General features: G+C 37.9%; 2 protein-coding genes across 8 annotated transcripts in view; one reads left to right on the forward strand and one right to left on the reverse strand.

Annotated features, from left to right (window-relative positions):
* LOC140204269 (pre-mRNA 3'-end-processing factor FIP1-like) overlaps positions 1–14,171 on the forward strand; it is a 55,475-nt gene extending 41,304 nt beyond the window's left edge. Inside the window, exons 9-16 of one of the 4 annotated variants that reach the window (XM_072270848.1) lie at positions 1,221–1,338; positions 3,183–3,321; positions 5,308–5,334; positions 6,257–6,314; positions 9,292–9,350; positions 9,822–10,011; positions 12,079–12,198; positions 13,838–14,171. In XM_072270848.1, the coding sequence (XP_072126949.1) occupies positions 1,221–1,338; positions 3,183–3,321; positions 5,308–5,334; positions 6,257–6,314; positions 9,292–9,350; positions 9,822–10,011; positions 12,079–12,198; positions 13,838–13,967 (841 nt within the window). In that variant the 3' untranslated portion in view covers positions 13,968–14,171. Of the gene's footprint in view, positions 1–1,220; positions 1,339–3,182; positions 3,322–5,307; positions 5,335–6,256; positions 6,315–9,291; positions 9,351–9,821; positions 10,012–12,075; positions 12,199–13,837 lie in introns of all 4 variants that reach the window. The other 3 variants (XM_072270847.1, XM_072270849.1, XM_072270851.1) reach the window with 3 other exon arrangements.
* Positions 14,172–14,901: 730 nt separating this feature from the next.
* Positions 14,902–17,264, reverse strand: part of lnx2b (ligand of numb-protein X 2b) — an 85,738-nt gene continuing 83,375 nt past the window's right edge. For all 4 annotated transcript variants that reach the window (XM_072270846.1, XM_072270843.1, XM_072270845.1 and 1 more), the window contains 3 exons: positions 17,026–17,248; positions 16,345–16,503; positions 14,902–15,493 (listed from right to left, as the gene is read on the reverse strand). In XM_072270846.1, the coding sequence (XP_072126947.1) occupies positions 15,358–15,493; positions 16,345–16,503; positions 17,026–17,248 (518 nt within the window). In that variant the 3' untranslated portion in view covers positions 14,902–15,357. The remainder of the gene's footprint in view (positions 15,494–16,344; positions 16,504–17,025; positions 17,249–17,264) is intronic.

Raw genomic sequence — 17,264 nt, forward strand, 5'->3', positions numbered from 1 at the left:
GCATGAATAAATAGAATATTTTTACAGCCAGTGAAATCAATGGCATTGTATTAACCTGATGCATAATCGTGGGTAGTGGGTTTACTGAGGACCTTTAAGTAGCCGTAGGTATTACACTGTTTTTACTGGGCTTAATATAATCTTATCTGAACTGTTATTTGGAGTTAACCTTTAGTGACTGGACAAAGCCAACATTATCTGCATGTAAATCTCCTTACTCACCTTCACTTCTAAGAACTCGAAAATGTAATGTAATTTTTCAGGACTAAACTCTTTATGCATCTGTGTGCATCTCCTATCCATTGCAGTGAAGTAATGCTGAACCCTCAGCATAAAAGATTGAGCAAGCTAGGGCTTTTCTCTTTGGAGCAAAGGAAGATGAGAGGCAACTTGATAAAGGTGCATAAGATTATAAGAAGCATAGATAGAGTGGACAGTCAGCACCTTTTTTCCCCCGGGCAGCAGTGGCTAATATCAGAGGACATTCTTTTGAGGTGAGCGAAGGGAAGTTTAGGGGGGATATGAGAGGTAAATTTTTTTTATACGGAGAGTGATAAGTGCCTGGAATGCATTTCTGTGGGTGGTGGTAGAGTTGGACGCACTAGGGACGTTAGGACACTTTTATGTGGAAGAAGGATTATGGGCTATGTAGGAGCGAAGAGTTACGTTGATTGTGGAATAAGTTAAAAGGTCAACACAACATTGTGGGCTGAAGGGCTGGTACATTGTTGTGCTTTTCTATGCTCTAAATTAGTAATATATGAAAACTAAAGTTTTCCCTTTTATTTCCTAATTATCTTGAAACATCACAAATGTTTTCATTCTCCCCACCCTTCCCATTAATTAATTTTTGCAACAGCACAGGACCATTTAACATTTGCATGCATGAGATGTGGCTTGTGGAATTGTTTATATATAGGCAACCCCTATCTTATGGTAACAGAAATCTGTCCTTACAGAATTTACAAATATGAAAACATTTAAATAAATAACTTACTCTTTCAGCTTGTGTTTCCTGATGCATGCATGTTATGGAAAGTTGTGATATGGGTTATTTTTTAGGAACACAATCCCCATTACACAGGGACCATTTGTATTTACAGTATATATGACATTGTTGGAAAATCTGATTTAACCAGATATTTTTAAATGATACTAATTCTCAGAATTTTTATTTGACCCAACTTTTTGGAACTATCAGATTTAATGTAAAAATTAAGTGTTTCCTCCAGAAAACTTGCGGGCACGATTGATGTTATTGGTGGATACACGGGTTCCATCAGGAGAGTAGAAGGAAGGCGGCGGGACAAGCATGGAGGAGATGAGAGTACAATTCAGGTAAAGTAATTTCTTCCTGATATTAATGACAAATAAAACTAGATTTTTTTTTGTTAAAAGCAAGTGTGTCTCATTATAAGGATACATTGCTGTTAAATGTTATGGACACAACGTATTTCAGCTTCAGTGCTTTGTATGGAGGTGCTTCATTGTGAATAGTGTAATTTTGATATGCTTGTAAGCTGTTTGGTGCCTTGGTACAATATTGCAGCAAGATCATAATTTCAACAGAAGAGATGAGAGGGTATTTAGAGTGGGTGTTAATCTTGGTTTGGGTCAGTATTAAATAGAAGTGTTATATGAGAATGTAACACTATATACAAAATGTGTGAATGGTTTTGTCAGACTTGTCATTTTCCTAATCAAAAATTAAATCAGGATTCCTTCAGCTTGTTCAGGTAGATGGAAAAGATTCCGTGATGCTATTTAAAGAAGAAAGTTTCCCCAGCATCACAGCCAATGTTTATCCTACAGTTGGATCATAAATATTAGCTAGTCATTTGACTTGTTGTTTCTGGAATCTTCCGACTTGACTATTGTAATGGCACAGAAGCAGATGTGAACAATGGCAAATAATGAATAGACATATCCATTTCTTGTTCGTAGATTCTATCAGTAGGATGCTTTTAGACCCTATTATCAGTTTAGCAAAGAATTAATTGAGGTGGTTTCTGGAGTGCCATTCTTTAGCAGAAAGTTTTAAAAATGGTTTAAAATGCATAATATATACTACTGGATAATCAGAAAACTTTTTCCCTGATTCAGAAAGTCATTGAAATCATTTGTATTGCTTTCATAATCTTTGCTGAAATCAAATTAAAATGGTACTTTGTGCCATTATAACTTGTATAATTAGTAATGATGTCCTTTGAGAAAGATCTTCCTACCGTAACTGAGTAGCAATATATTTAGCAAGTAGAATTGGCATCCACTGATCAAGGTAGGTTAAGGAATTGGGCAAAGAAATGGCAAATGCAGTACAATAAACTCATGCACCTGGGCTATGGAAATCAGCAGTGAGATTGTTTTTGTTTTAAACTGCAAAAGGGCCTAATGGAAGAGAAGCCTCCAGATTGGTAAAGAGCTCAGTGAACTTATTCCAGAATAAATCAGAGCCAGTGAAAGCTAGCACAATTTCAGTATATATAAAACAACAAAACTCCTGACAATCTGGAGGCAAGGGGTGGGCAAAGGCACAAAATATTTTTTATAGCGCACTTGTCACTGCCGAATTAAAACACTTGATTCTGATTTTATCTTAGGGTACTGAATATAAGTTGATAAAGAAAATTTGGCATTTGAAAAGCAAAAATGGCCCTTCCAGTGGTTACAAAAATGTTAGTGTTTTAAGTACATGTATATACAATTCAGTAAATTCTGATCAAATTCTGAGATGGAATGGTAATTAGAAATTTAGCACCTTTACATATTGCCTGCTAGAAGCTCAGGCATTTATTTAAATCAGGAAGCAATTGTATCTGTAATGATGTTTGTGAAACCAGTAGAATTAGGGTAGGAAATCTGCATGCAAACATTAAATGGTGGAAACACACAGCAAGGCAGGCAACAACTGTGAAAGGGAAAATAAATATTTCAGGGTCTTTAAATTGAAACATAAACTCTGCTTCTCTTCCCCATAATGCTGATTGACTTGCTGTGATTTTCATTCGGATTTCTAATACCTGCAGTCATTCAGATTAGTCTAGCCTTTTGACTTCAGACCCGTACTTGTGCTTATTTACCACGTACCTTGTTAAATAACCCAGGAGAGTATTCAGTTCAAGGGAAAATTAAAGATTAGCTTGCTGTTGTATAAAACAATATATTTTCGTTTGCGAGAACAGGTTCTTGGAGACCATGGAAACAAAAGACCACCATTTCCAGCGCCTACAGGCCCTCCTCCTCCAATGCCTGGACCACCCCCTCATTTCTTACACCCACCTCCTCCTGTCACAAGTGGACCGCCACCCATGCACCCACCAGGTAAGAGCTGTTAGGTATAGATATTTCTAATTTCATATTACCAAATAAGGGTTCAATAAGAAAAGAATAGCAGGTAGGGATAAATACTGGAATTTCTGTTGACAGAAACCGATTTTAAAGCACAGCTCCCAGAAAATTAACTCTGCCAGAGCTAAGCTGTAAATTCACTATTTGCAGTTTGGCATGTTATTTATCATCTGCTCTAATGTAACTTTTTATTTGAGTTTTGAGCACCTTGATTTACCACCTCCATAGCTAAGGGGAATTTAGTCAAACATTTTAACTTGCTTCTAATCTCATGATTTTCCCTTAAATACTTCAGTTATTGTTACTTCCAGGGAGAGACTGAATTTAGTTTTTTCTAAATTTATTTGCTACACTGCACAATTTAAAATAATTAGGTTGAGGAGTCTTGATCTGTTAAGGCGTAGAATCAGAATTAAGCCATTTGGCCCATCGAGTCTATTCTGCCGTTCTATCATGGCTGATTTATTATCCTTCTCGTCCCATTCTCCTGCCTTTTCTTAATGCATTGGAGCAGAATTTATTTATAACCTTACTGAACAGATGAATAGAGAAGAGTGATTAGGATGAAATTTACTTTGCCCACCTGGATCTGTAGATAAAGATGTTATTTGCTGTTTTAGTAGGCATCGTAAATCAGAAAGGATGCTAATTTGGTCCCTGGTCTGTAAATAATAATTTATTTTTGAATTCCCTAAATCAGGAGGTGATTTTGAAATGTATATACCTATGTAAAATGGGTGGGGGGAGGAACTGAGTGTAGGTATATTGTCGCAGACACGAGGAAATCTGCAGATGCTGGAAATTCAAGCAACTCTCACAAAAAATGCTGGTGGAATGCAGCAGGCCAGGCAGTATCTATAGGAAGAGTCAACGTTTCCAGCTGGGACCCTTCGTCAGGACGGGGGTCCCGACGAACTCCTGACGAAGGGTTCCGGCCCGAAATGTCAACTGTACCTCCTCCTATAGATGCTGCCTGGCCTGCTGCGTTCCACCAGCATTTCTTGTGTGTGTTGTAGGTATATTGTCTTCATGTTGAATAATTTGCTAACACTGACCTGAGCTTACTAGGAGTTCCACAGCCATGAATTATCCCAACAGGGGAAGATGCACTTGAATTTAATTGGGTAGGTAATTTGCATCCTAATTGCAACAACATTGTTTGTAAGAGGAGAAGAAAACTTGTAGACCTACATATCATTTCATGTATCCAACAGATTACAAGTGCCAGTCAGTTGGCCTCTTATTTGCATCGAGCAAGCAAAATGGCCCATTTTCAGTCCTCTTCCACAAGTTCCTTGTCCTTGAACTATAGATCAAATTAACTAAATTGTTGTTTGTAGGATGCTTTTGTAAATGATAAACACCTGGAAACTTTCTCTATTTGTTTATTTTGTGAGGTTTTGAACTCAATTAATGGGTATCTCCTTTGAATCCTGAGCAAGAGGCCCCTTAGTAAAGGAAAATTATATTTTTGGCATTTAACTTTATACACTGTATAAAGTTATCACTGTTGCCATCTGACTAGCAAAAGAGTTTAAGATAAAATCTGCATTATCTTTTGTTTGGGTGTATCATTAGCTTGCACAGTTTCAGTGTGTAACGCTTCTTGCACTGCTACTGAAACATCTCTTGGATGCAGTAGAATTTATATTCATCTTGTTAAAATGTGCTTTTGGTTTTAGGGAGCGCACTCAACAAAATGTTTGGTTATTAGTCGAATTAATGTGTCAATAGTCTGGTGTTATTTATTGTAACTATACTGGTGCCTTTTACTGTAACTTAGCAACATTATTATTAAGTTTAAAAATATTTTTATTTCCTGTCTTGGGATGGTTCAGAAGGAACCTCTCTTCCAGGTAGTTGGAGAACATTTTATCAATTAAAATGAATGTTACGAGTCAGCATATTCTTTTACGCACTTGGTTTGTTTTAAGACAGTGAAACTTCTTGTGTTTACAGGAATGCCGCCACCTGGGTCTCTACCAGGTAATCCTGCATTCAATTTACATATACAACTGTGAGAAATGCAATTGGTTATCTCAAAACATTGCAATCAGAGGCTGATAATTCTGCTGCAGTTAGCAATGTAACTTCCTTTTCCCACTGAGTTCCATTCTGGAGTTGATTTTACAAATGTTAGGAACAATTTTAGATGATCTCACAGTTGGTGCAGAGGGTTAAAAGGATAATTAGTACTTTCATACAGGGTCACCTTTAACTTTCTGACCAAGGAGAACTCTTCTAACTGAAGATTTTTTATAACTTAATAACGAACACAATTCTATATGAGCCCATCTGAACCCACATGTGTAAAATTCAAATTTCTTGACTTGAACATGTGCATGGATAGTACAGATGCACTTGCCTCTTGCAACATTTCCTCAAATACTCCTGATAAGTTAACTGTTTATTGCAATGCAAGAGGACAGTGTATGGTGTGTGGGTCTTGTTTGTAAAGAAACTGAGTAGCTAGTTTTAAGACCTGCTGCCAGGGCTGAAGGAACATTGGACTCCTGACACATTTTTGCAAAATGTTGAAAAATAATGTCTATGTTCGTCTCTTTAATGTGATATGTTGAAGGCACTTCAAAGCCCTCATTGATGCCCAAGCTGACACTTAACTAACTCAGCACTGATCTGGGATTAGGGTTTGTCACTTTCCAATCTGCACTGCTTTGCCAGTTGCAAGATAGATGTTGAAATGATTGGGGAAAAGTGTACAATTATTCATGTCATTTCTGCACTTGACAGTGACTAGTTGGATCAGAGGAAAAACTGTAATATACCAAACAGCTCTTGCTAAAGAGTTAAAATCTAACGTGTAAACTCTCCCAGACAACAAACTTTGTAGTTTTAATGAACCATAGTTTGTTTGGCTGTGTAAAATAAACTTGCTTTTTTTATGCAGGGTTATTTCCACCACCAATTGTGCCCCCTCCAGCTTTACTGTTGCCAACTGTAGAAGGGTAAGCTAAAATATGTTATCACAAGTCTCTGATTATCTGTCAGAGATAAAATGCACAGTGTACTGAAAGAAAGATTTTGCATTCTTGTCACATTTAAGGTAATTTCTCAACCACTATACAGTCAATATCATATTAGCTTTCAGAATAGGCATGTAATAAATATGTGTTTAAGGGCACTATTTTGTTAAAACAGAACAATTCTGTAAAAAGTTTGGATAATAGTCTGATTGGCCCATGCATTGGTGAGCCCCACTTCAAAGAAATGTATTCTTTTTAGAGTTACTCCATTTTACTTGCTAATTATAAAATATTAATTGCTGCTTTCTCCTAATAGACTCCCTTCATCCAAGGAAGAGTCCCCCTTAGTTTGTAAATTAGGCTCACAAGATCTAGGGATGTAGACACACTAATCATAAAAGATAGTCAATAGGCACAAAGAAAATTCACATCTAAAATGTAAGTTAAAGGATGCAATTACCGAGAAAGGCTAATCAGTCAAATCCTTTGATTGGAGAAATTAAGCAGATGTTTTCAAGATTTTTTCTCTCATTCTAAGTTCCAACCATGCTGGGGTGAGAGTGATCAGTGAGAGAGGTATACTTAACATTACTGATCCAATTTTGAGACTAGGATTCTGGTGGAAAATCAGTGGGCTTGCATATTAACTGTTCCATATATTCACCACCTTCTGTCAATATTAAGTTTTTCTCCTCTCACCTTTGCCTCCAACTCCCACCCTGCCCTCAGATTTACTTGATCTATTTCCAATACCTCCCTCCCCTTTCTCAATCTATGTGTCTCTATCTCTGGAGACAGCTTATTTACTGATGTCTATTACAAATGCACGGATTCTCATGGCTACCTGGAATATACCTCCTCCCACCCTGTTATTTGTAAAAATTGCATCCTCTTCTCAATTCCTTTGTCTCCACCACATCTACTGTCAGGATGAACAAAGGAAATGTCTTCCTTCTTCAAAGAAAGGGGCTTCCCTTCCTCCTGCCACCCTACCAGGGATAGGGTTCCTCTTGTCCTCATCTACCACCCCACCAGTCTCCGCGTACATCACATAATTCTTTGGAACTCCTGCCATCTTCAATGGGATCCCACCACCAAGCACATCTTCTCCCCCCCACCCCCAACCCCTCCACTTTCTGCTGTCTGCAGGGATGGCTCCTTATGCGACTCCCTTGCCCCTTCCTACTGATCTCCCTGCTGCCACTTATCCTTGCAAGCGGAACAAGTGCTACACCTGCCTCACTACCATTCAGGACCTTAAACAGTCCTTCCAGATGAGGCACCACTTCACCTGTGAGTCTGTTGGGGTCATTTACTGTGTCTGGTGCTTCCATATATCAGTGAGACTTGACGTAGATTGTACCCGCTTTGCCGAGTACACTCTGTTCACCCAGAAAAAGCGGGATCTCCAAGTGGCCACCATTCCAGTTCTGATGTGTCTATCCATGGCCTCCTCTACTTTTGTGATGACGCCACGTTAAGGTTGGAGGAACAACATCTTGTATTCCATCTGGATAGCCTCCAACCTGATGGCATGAATATCGATTTCTCAATCTTCCAGTAATGTGCCCCCTCCAACCATTGCCCATCCCCTTTTCCCTCTCTCACCTTATCTCCTTGCTCACCCATTACCTCCCTCTGGTGCTCCTCCTCCCTTTTCTTTCTTCCATGCCCTTCTGTCCTCTTCTATCAGATTCCCCCTTCTCCAGCCCTGTATCTCTTTCACCAATCAACTTCCCAGTTCTTTACTTCATCCCTCCCACTTCGGGTTTCACCAATCACCTTGTGATTCTCTCTCCCCTCCCCCACCTTTTAAATCTACTCCTCAGCTTTTTATCCCTCCAGTCCAGCCGAAGGGTCTCGGCCTGAAACATCGACTGTACTCTTTTCCATAGATGCTGCTTGGCCTGCTGAGTTTCTCCAGCATTTTGTGTGTGTTGCTTGGATTTTCAGCATCTGTAGATTTTCTCTTGTTTGTCATTAAATCTATGGTTACTAGTTTTGGACTCCCCTACCCTGAGGAAGAAAAACTGGCTAGTCACCTTATCTTCAATTATATAAATGTTTGTAAGATCACCTCGCAGCCTCCTGCACACCAAGGACAAGTCCTAGCTTATTCCAGCCTCTTCTTGTAACTCAGACTCTCCAGTCTTAGCATCCTCATAATTCATTTTTTCACTCTCTCCAGTTTAGGAGGGTGATCCAAATATTGTCTTACAAACATCTTGTACCACTTAACTCAATTTCCCAACTTTGTTACTTAATATCCTGACCAGTGAAGCAAGAATGTCAAACAACTTCTTCACTACCCTGTCTTTCTTTCGAGGAACTCTCCTTTGGGTCTCTTTGTTCTACAGAAAGATTTACTAGGAGATCTGCAAAAAAACATTTGCTTTCTAGAGATGATGTCTCAGGCTTAAAGTTAGGACTCAGATGAATTTCGTTTCTACTTAACTGAATGAAGAGGGTTCAGATTGGTTTGTAGATGTGATCGGGGCAAGAAATTGGAAATGTGATCATCAACACTCGTAATTCACACTTGAACAATCTTTTCACCAACTGGTGACAGTACTTTTTGACTGGAATCGCTGTCCGCCATATTGTCAACTGTAAATCTAGAGTTTAAAAACTAATACAGATTGTGTGAAACTTAAGAAAAATAAACTTTTAATTTCAAAATGAAATTGAAACCAGTTGGTGTTGCACAAGAGAAAATTAAACTGTTAATTTGAATTTAAGGGTTCTGTAAAACTCAAGTTCTCTATAGAAGTTTACTAAATTTGTTGAATAGAATTACCTCCTTTCAGGGATATCTTTGTATTGCATGATGCGCTGTTGGTAGGTTAACTTCACTTGTATTTCCATTGATGTTGTAATTTGCAAGATATAATGGTAATAAATTGACATTGTGTGAATATTATTTCTGATCCCTAATGTGTTTAACTTCCTGCTCTTCCAGTGCTCCACCTCCAGGCTATGACACCAGGCCACCCCCTCTATTTCCCTATAATCCTACAGGTGATTGTTATTCAATTTCACTGGATATATCCTTATCTAATATTCAAGATGTGTATTCAGTATATGTTAAAGTTGTATATTTTAGTTAGTACTTCCAATAACATTTTCCTGAAGTGCAGAATCTTTATTAAAAACGCTTAATTTTGGTTTTGGTCATTCAGTTCCTCTGTCTCTCATTGCATACCCCCCCACCCAACTACTGTCATATTGAAGTTCTGTACTCCTTGGGTATCTTGTGTAAGTAGCCATTGTAACCTTTTGCTTGCCTGTACGATTGAGATTTCTTACTTAAATGTTTTTCAATTTATTGTTCATACTTAGTTTTTTTAAACTTATTTTTCTTAACCGTTTATTATGTCTATTATTCACTAATTCACTTATTGAAAAGATGATTGTTGTGACTTTCTTTCTCAATTGATTTGATTTTTGCTATTAATTGTCCACTCTGTTTTCCTAAAATTTATTTTCCAGAATCTGGACTAATTGGTTACCCAACAGTATCCACAGCCCAAACACCCTGGATTAATACACTTGATAAAACAACCAATAGCCCCTGGGAGTACAAAGGCCCACGACGAGAACGAGACCGCGAACGAGAAACTGATCGAGACAGAAATCGTGAACGAGATCGAGGCCCGACCCCAACAACAACTGAATATAAGTAAATATTATTCTTTCTTTGCTTGTAGGATGTTGACATCACTGATATTGTCATTATTTTGTTGTCCATGCCTCATTGCACCTGAGGGGAAGAAGCAGTTTTGGGAGAACCACGTTGATAGTTCAGGCATTGGATAGGGGCCAGACCAGTTAGAATGGTACATTTACTTCCTTGAAGCGCAGTAATAAATTTGATAGGGTTTAGTAATTAATCAACAATTGCATGGTTACTGTCATTGAAACACGCTTTCTGTAAATTCCCAGTTTGATTCCTTGAAATTAAAACTCTTAGCTGCTGAAAGGAGAGATAGGTAAGTGCCAGAATTGAGAACAAAAATGTTAGTTGACTACATAAGCTGTTTAGAAAGGGTGAGAGCAGTCCATTTGGGAGTAAGCGGATAAAGCAGAGGCTACAACAATGAATAGTAAGTCAGGATGAGATTAAAGTGATTTGATCAGGATTTAAGTTACGGGGGCATGTAGTGACAATGCTATTCCAAGACACAGTGGGTGTGATTATTCAAAATAACATACAAAATGTTGGCGGAACTCAGCAAGTCAGGCAGCATCGATGGAAAGGAATAAGCAGCCGAGTCCTGATGAAGGGTCCTGGCCTGAATTGTCAACTGTTTATTCCTTTCCATAGATGCTGCCTGACTTGCTGAGTTCCTCCAGCATTTTGTGTGGGTTACTCTGGATTTCCAGCATTTGCAGAATCTCATGTGTTTATAAATTATTCAAAATATTATTTATAAATTCTTTGGGTTGTTGTCTTGTTCTTTCAGCTTTTAACTTGGGGTAAGAAATGAAGTATAATGAGACAATTATTAGAGTTGTCTTTTCACTCTTATATTTCTCAAAAGAAATTTTCCCTTTAAGTTTACTTTTGGCATGAGGATAGGTGATGGGATCATGTCATGTGGATGAACTTCTTCCCTCTTTGCTATGACTGCTGGTGAGAAACTTTCAACTCTCCTTGCAAGCCAATAGTTAATGTGCTGTGCCTCTGAGACAAGTAATATTACAAGTGATGCTGATAATATCTTAGAAATAGTTTTAGATTATTATTCTCAATTAATAATCTGAAAATTATATTCAGCCATTATTTTGCTTTCATTTGTTCTGATGTTTTAGAATCATCAAAGGACTCATACAGTATAGAAAAGGATCTTCCAGATTAATATTTCATGTAAGATGTAAAGTACCTGTCTGCTAAATCCATTTACCATCACTCATGCCACAGCCTTCATTACCATGTTGATTCATTGCTTAGCTAGATACTTAATGTTGTAAAGAGTACCTGCTCCACCAACCATTCATTGTATTCCAAATTCCAGTTGCATTCTTAGTTAAAAAAATCTTCCTCAGTTGGTTGGATATTCAGAGTCACAGAGCACTACAGCACAGAAACAGGCTATTCAACACACCTAGTCCCATTGACCCACACCTGGACCATAACCCTTCGTACTCCTGCCATCTGTGTACTTCTCCAAATTTATCTTAAATGTTGAAAGTGAAACATTTCACCACTTCTGCTGGCAGCTGGTACCACCCTCTCACCAGCTTCTGAGTGAAGATGTTCCCCCTCAGGTCCCCAAGTCCCAGCAACATCCTTGTAAATTTTCTCTGTAGGCTTTCATTCTTATATGTAGCTATTATCTTCTCAGTGGATAGCTGACCAGCACACAGTACTCCAAATTTGGCCTCACCAACTGCAAATTCAACTTCATAACATCACCCGTACTCAGTACTATGATTTATGAAGGCCACTATGCCAAAAGCTCTCTTTACGACCCTGTCTATCTGTGACATCAAGAAATGATGGCTCAATATTTCCAGTTGCTTTTGTTCTACCGCACTACTCAGTATCCTGTCGTTCACTGTGTGTCCTACCCAGGTTTGTCCTTGCAAAGTGCAACACCTCATACTTGTCTGCATTAAATTCTGTATGCCATTTTTCCAGCTGGTGCAGGAGCATTAGCTGTACACAGCTACTAGGAATTTGTACCAGTTAATCAGAAATGTGTAATATTGTCTATCCTCAATTATTTATCTGTTTTTGCAGCAGAGAGCGGAACTATGACAGAGAGTATCATCGGAGCAGAGATCGCAGTAGAGACAGAGAAGAACGCCACAGGGAACGGAGGCACAAAGACAAAGATGATTCCAAGCACAAGTCATCAAGGCGGTGTGTACTTCTTCAGAAGTTCTGCTTACGTAAATTTTGTACATTGATACTTAATCTTAGCCAAAGTATATAGATCAGTTTTAGTGATATGGTCAAGCTGAGGTCCAGTTGGACACTAATGATTACTTCAAGGGATTGCATAATCATGATTTGAAAATTACAATTAAGAAATTACCCATTTTGATTACTGGGGTGGAATGTTGTCTGAGGATTCACTTGGGTTTTAGAAGAGTAAGTGGTGATCTCATTGAAGCATACGAACTTCCAATGCTGCTGGACAAGGTAGATAGATAATATTTCTACTGCCTGAAGTGTCTTGAACTATAGTTCAAGTCTCAAATGAGATCAATTATTCAGGATTGATGAGAAATTTCTTCACACAAAGAATAATTAGCACTGTACAAAAAAAACCCTTTGCTCTTTAAAATTGAGCCATCCTGCTTGAGAGGCTTTGCTCCCTGTAAGTTTGACAAACTTGTCTCGACCATGCGGTTTTCAACAGATGATGTGATCTAAAGCCTCATTTTCTGACCAACAGCACCAACCCCAAACTTCGTCCATGTTTTGTCCGGCTAGCACCAGATGAATAAACAGATAAGGTTAATGCAGGAAGGTGGTGCTGAGGGAAAAGAGCAAGCGAGCACAGAATACGAACATGGACCCCATGGTCTTCAGACTCTTTCATATGTAGATTTCGTTTAAGGATAGACCAGGAAAACAAAGCAGTGGATCTTTTGATAAAAGGGAGAGATATAATTAAAGTAATAAAGGAAAATTTAGTTACTAACATTAGAATCAAAAGGAAATAGAATCTGTTGAAGGCAACGATATGGAGGTTTTAACCCACGTTAAGACAGGCATTGCACCATAAAGGTTCCTCTTGACTATGAAGCTCTAAAGAATGAAATGTGTAATAGAATGCAGAAACACTTCTAGACTTATGAAGAAAGAAAAGTTAAATAGTTACCTGCTGGCTGCTTTAATATACCTAGCCTCAGCGTGAGTCATTCCAATTTTTTTTTTGCCAAGACTGGACTTAACAAATTATTTTCTCAAAAGTAACTCTTCTTGCTCAGTGTGTAAAGGCAGCAACTAGACTAGCAAGCATTAAACCACATGAAAATACTAGGGTTAGTTCAAGAATATGCTGCAATGACCTTGCTTCAAATGCCCAGAATTACTGGCACTGATTTTCGGAGAAAAACACTTACTTTTCTCTTCAGTGACTTCTATTGAGAAAATTATGCTGGATCCATTAAAGATGTGAACATGAACAATGGTAGCTTGCATTGAGTAGAGGTCAGTCACCAATTTATTTTCTCATCTCTAGGTGCCTGCATAGGTGACCACAATATTTAACCCAGATAATATTTGTCCTCAGCTTTACTGATTTCAGCATAACTTTCTCAGTAGAAGTCACTGGGGACAAAGTAAGCCTTTAACATATTTTAAGATATTCATAACTGTAGTAAGATTCCAGTAGCCTTGGGAAAAGTATAAACATTGATAGAAGAACCACAAATCCTGAACAATTAATTAGATCCACTGGTACAACAATTCATCTGCATACAGCAGCTGATTCTGCACTTGATCTCAGGACTACAAAGTGATACTTACTGGTGATTATTTAATTTCACAGCAAGCAGCACGAGAACGAGGAGGGAGAAAGTCACAGACGTCACAAACACAAGAAGAATAAACGAAGCAAGGAAGACAAAGAGGCTGCGGATGAAGGTTCTACAGCACCTGAGGCAGAGTCAAAGGAATAACTCGTTTGCTGAACTGGTCCCTGCATCAGGTCATATTCATTACGCTGGTTCTGTGAATACCACCGTGGGGAAGAATCAACTCCATGAACTCTAATGCCTAATAGTTCAATGTGAAGCCTGATCCCACCTTTCTATGTACTTAGACTTTGTTTTTTTTTGTAAAGTGTGCTTGTAAAACAAACATTAAAAGTTTTTTTCTAAATAGTTTGATTATCATGTAATTTAGGATGTCAAATTCAAGCAGACAGATTTAGTTTTCTAGAAAATTACATCTCCATCATTCAAATTTATTGCAAGTACTAATTTCAGAAACAAATCTAAAAGGGTAAGTGAACCACTATCTTGATTCATATGGTTGAATTGCAACTTTAAGAAGCTTGTTAGACCTACCTAGATAATAAGTACTGAAGATTATTTAATTTTACATATTTAAAGACAACCCTTTTACAACCGAAAGGACTGCCCCTTAACATTGAGGTTTTGAATATGAACCTAATAGGAGTAGTAAACCCTCAGGCACTTCAAGTCTGGGACACACTTTAATATGATCTAGGAGCTGCTTTTCTCTGTCCTCTGCATCAATATAACAATTCAGCTCCCATCACCCAGAGCTACACCACCTCCATGTTGAAATTCTACTTGTCATTTGAAACTACAGCCTGCCCCTTGCAGTTATCTTCCTTGTTTGAGATTTCCCATGAGATACCAACATCTACCCTGTCAAGTCACTTTGTATGTTTGAATAAGGAATACAAGCCTAATGCCACTGGAGTAAAAATTGATTCTAGCAATTGTCAATTGTAAACATAATTTCCTTCCTCCTCCTCGCTACCTTACCTAATAGTTATGGGTATTTACCTTGTTAGCACCAAGTAATTTGTGTAATAACAGCATTTAAATCATATCATTGCTAAGAAAGGAAGCAGAGACAGAGTTTGAGTTCATCCTCCAGAATTTATTTTCACTGCTACATTGAAGTAGATCAGAAAAAAATGAACTGCATTTGAATGCAGAATTTGACTACATATGCAGGTAATTATGAATCTTTTAAAAATATGCTCACCAAGTCTGTGACAAAATATTCTGATCCTGCTTCTGCCAATTCAATGAATAATCCCATTTCAGGGAGTTGCACATCCATGCTCCATGAAGTCCAATTACATGGCAGATGTATCTACCAAAACTCAAACTTTGGCCATACATTTGGAAATTTATGGCAGGGCTTTCTTCACAAACCCCGGCACCTTTGCTATTTTAAAAGTTTTTAATAAAATTTATAAAGTATCAAGTATTCTGCTCAAAATTGCTTAGCAAAAATGCACTTTGGTGAATTGGTAATTTGCACTGTTCTTTCACGATTAAAATCTTGATAATTTTTGTCTTGCCATTTTCATACACAACTTCCTGGCCATGAGACAACAGTGAGAGTGACTCTGTTCCTCTGTTCTTTCAGCATTGGGATTACAGCCGAGTTGCTCATTCCTGCTGTGGAAACACCATTTACGGCAACAATTTCATCCCCACACCTGTAGAGGATAGAGAAAATTAAAAACCATTTTGCTGAACATAAAAGCTCTAAAATACATTTTGTATTGAGACTTGTATTCTTAAGAAAAAGCAAGTATTCAGGTCTTGTCTAACCTATATCTTGTCTTCACTTACTTAGCTTGGTTTAGCAATTAATTAGTTGCCTAATTTAAATGCATGGCTCAGAAACTCATCTACACAAGAAAAATGTATATCCAAAAAAGAACCCAATTATAGGAAGATGTCAGACTTTGAATCTAGATCCATGACTAGCTACAAGCAAAAGGTGCTATGAAGGGGAAAGAATGATCTTGTGTGCAAGGCACGTAGGGCATCATTGCTACCATTTGAGTGACAAATGAAGGCTGCAAGTTGCACCTTTAAGCTCCATGTGCATTGGCAGACCCCTTACTTCTATGGCCTGCTCATCTTCCTTCCACACACTGTCCTTTTGCAGGGTCTTAACCTGAAATGTCAACCTTTGCATTCACGGATGCTGTTTGACCTGCTGAGTTCTTTAGCAGTTAACTTTTTACTCCAAGTTCCAGTATCTGTAGTCTGGTTTCTGCAGGAAATACATTGGTTCATGTGTAGTGCTCATTGATAAAATTCCAATCTTTTAGGTCACCCTGATACTTCCAAAAAGTTGAGAATGGAGATAACAAATCCCTTTGTTGTCAAGTCTTGTGATTTGGTGACCATTTCTGCATATCATTCCAGCTAGAGTCTAACCAATGCCTTACATGCAACATTATCTCCAAGCTTTTCTAATTAAGTGATAAAACTTTGTATCCAATTTACTTGTTTGGTGCAGCCAAACATCATTTTGTTTATTATGAATTTCACTTACTTTAGTCTTCCATCAAAGTATGCTGGTGTTCCAGGTACGATGGTTTTGATGAAGAAAGGTTGGTTTTCTTGTCCGTCCTCAAAGCCCCCAACAATGCTAAATCCCCAGCTTTCAGAGTTGCTCTTGTACAGAGTAATGTCATTGCAACAGTGAAGGTAACTGCAAACAGACAGCAAGGGCAGTTAATATTTTTCTATCCATTAAGATCATTTATATTAAATATGATTTTTAACACGGGTAGACAACTTTAAGTGAGACTTTTCTTTATGACTACTAAATCAGTTATGCCCCAGATTTCAATACAAATTAGGCCATCAGTACTGTACAGCAATAAAGTTTTAGCTTGAGCATATTTAGTTTTATTTGTTTAGATTTCAATTGCTTTATGTATATTAAATGGTTTAAATTTGAATAACAAGCTCCCAACAAACCAATGTATCTTTAATTTTCTCAAATTCAATTTAAATTTTAAATCACAACTTGCTTTTATTAAATCTTACAAGTTGTGATTTATTTGCTTGCCTGATGGATGACCACATTCTTCTTGATTACTGCTAGCCTATTACATAACAGAAAATCACCATTTTCTCTTCTCTCCACCCCACCCCTCCCTTTTCCACTGTAGAACTTAAGGCACATAAGTATTCCTTAATTTCATATCACTTTGTAAGCAGTCATCACCTTGGTAAACTTAGCCACATGACCCATAATGGTGACCAGTCATAACTGTTCTCCTTGCTTGCTTCTGAAGGCTCCTCTGATGTTGATAACATCTCTGTAGTAGGAAATTCTAGGACTTTCAATACCACACTAGAGGAGGCTGCATTCAATTTGAGAACTGACACTGCTTCATTGTAACTCAGCTGTGTGAGGTCCACTCCATTTATATTCAGAAGTACATTTCCTGTAGCAGAAAATAT

Source organism: Mobula birostris, chromosome 10, assembly GCF_030028105.1.
Source record: "Mobula birostris isolate sMobBir1 chromosome 10, sMobBir1.hap1, whole genome shotgun sequence".
Taxonomy (NCBI): Eukaryota; Metazoa; Chordata; class Chondrichthyes; order Myliobatiformes; family Myliobatidae; genus Mobula; species Mobula birostris.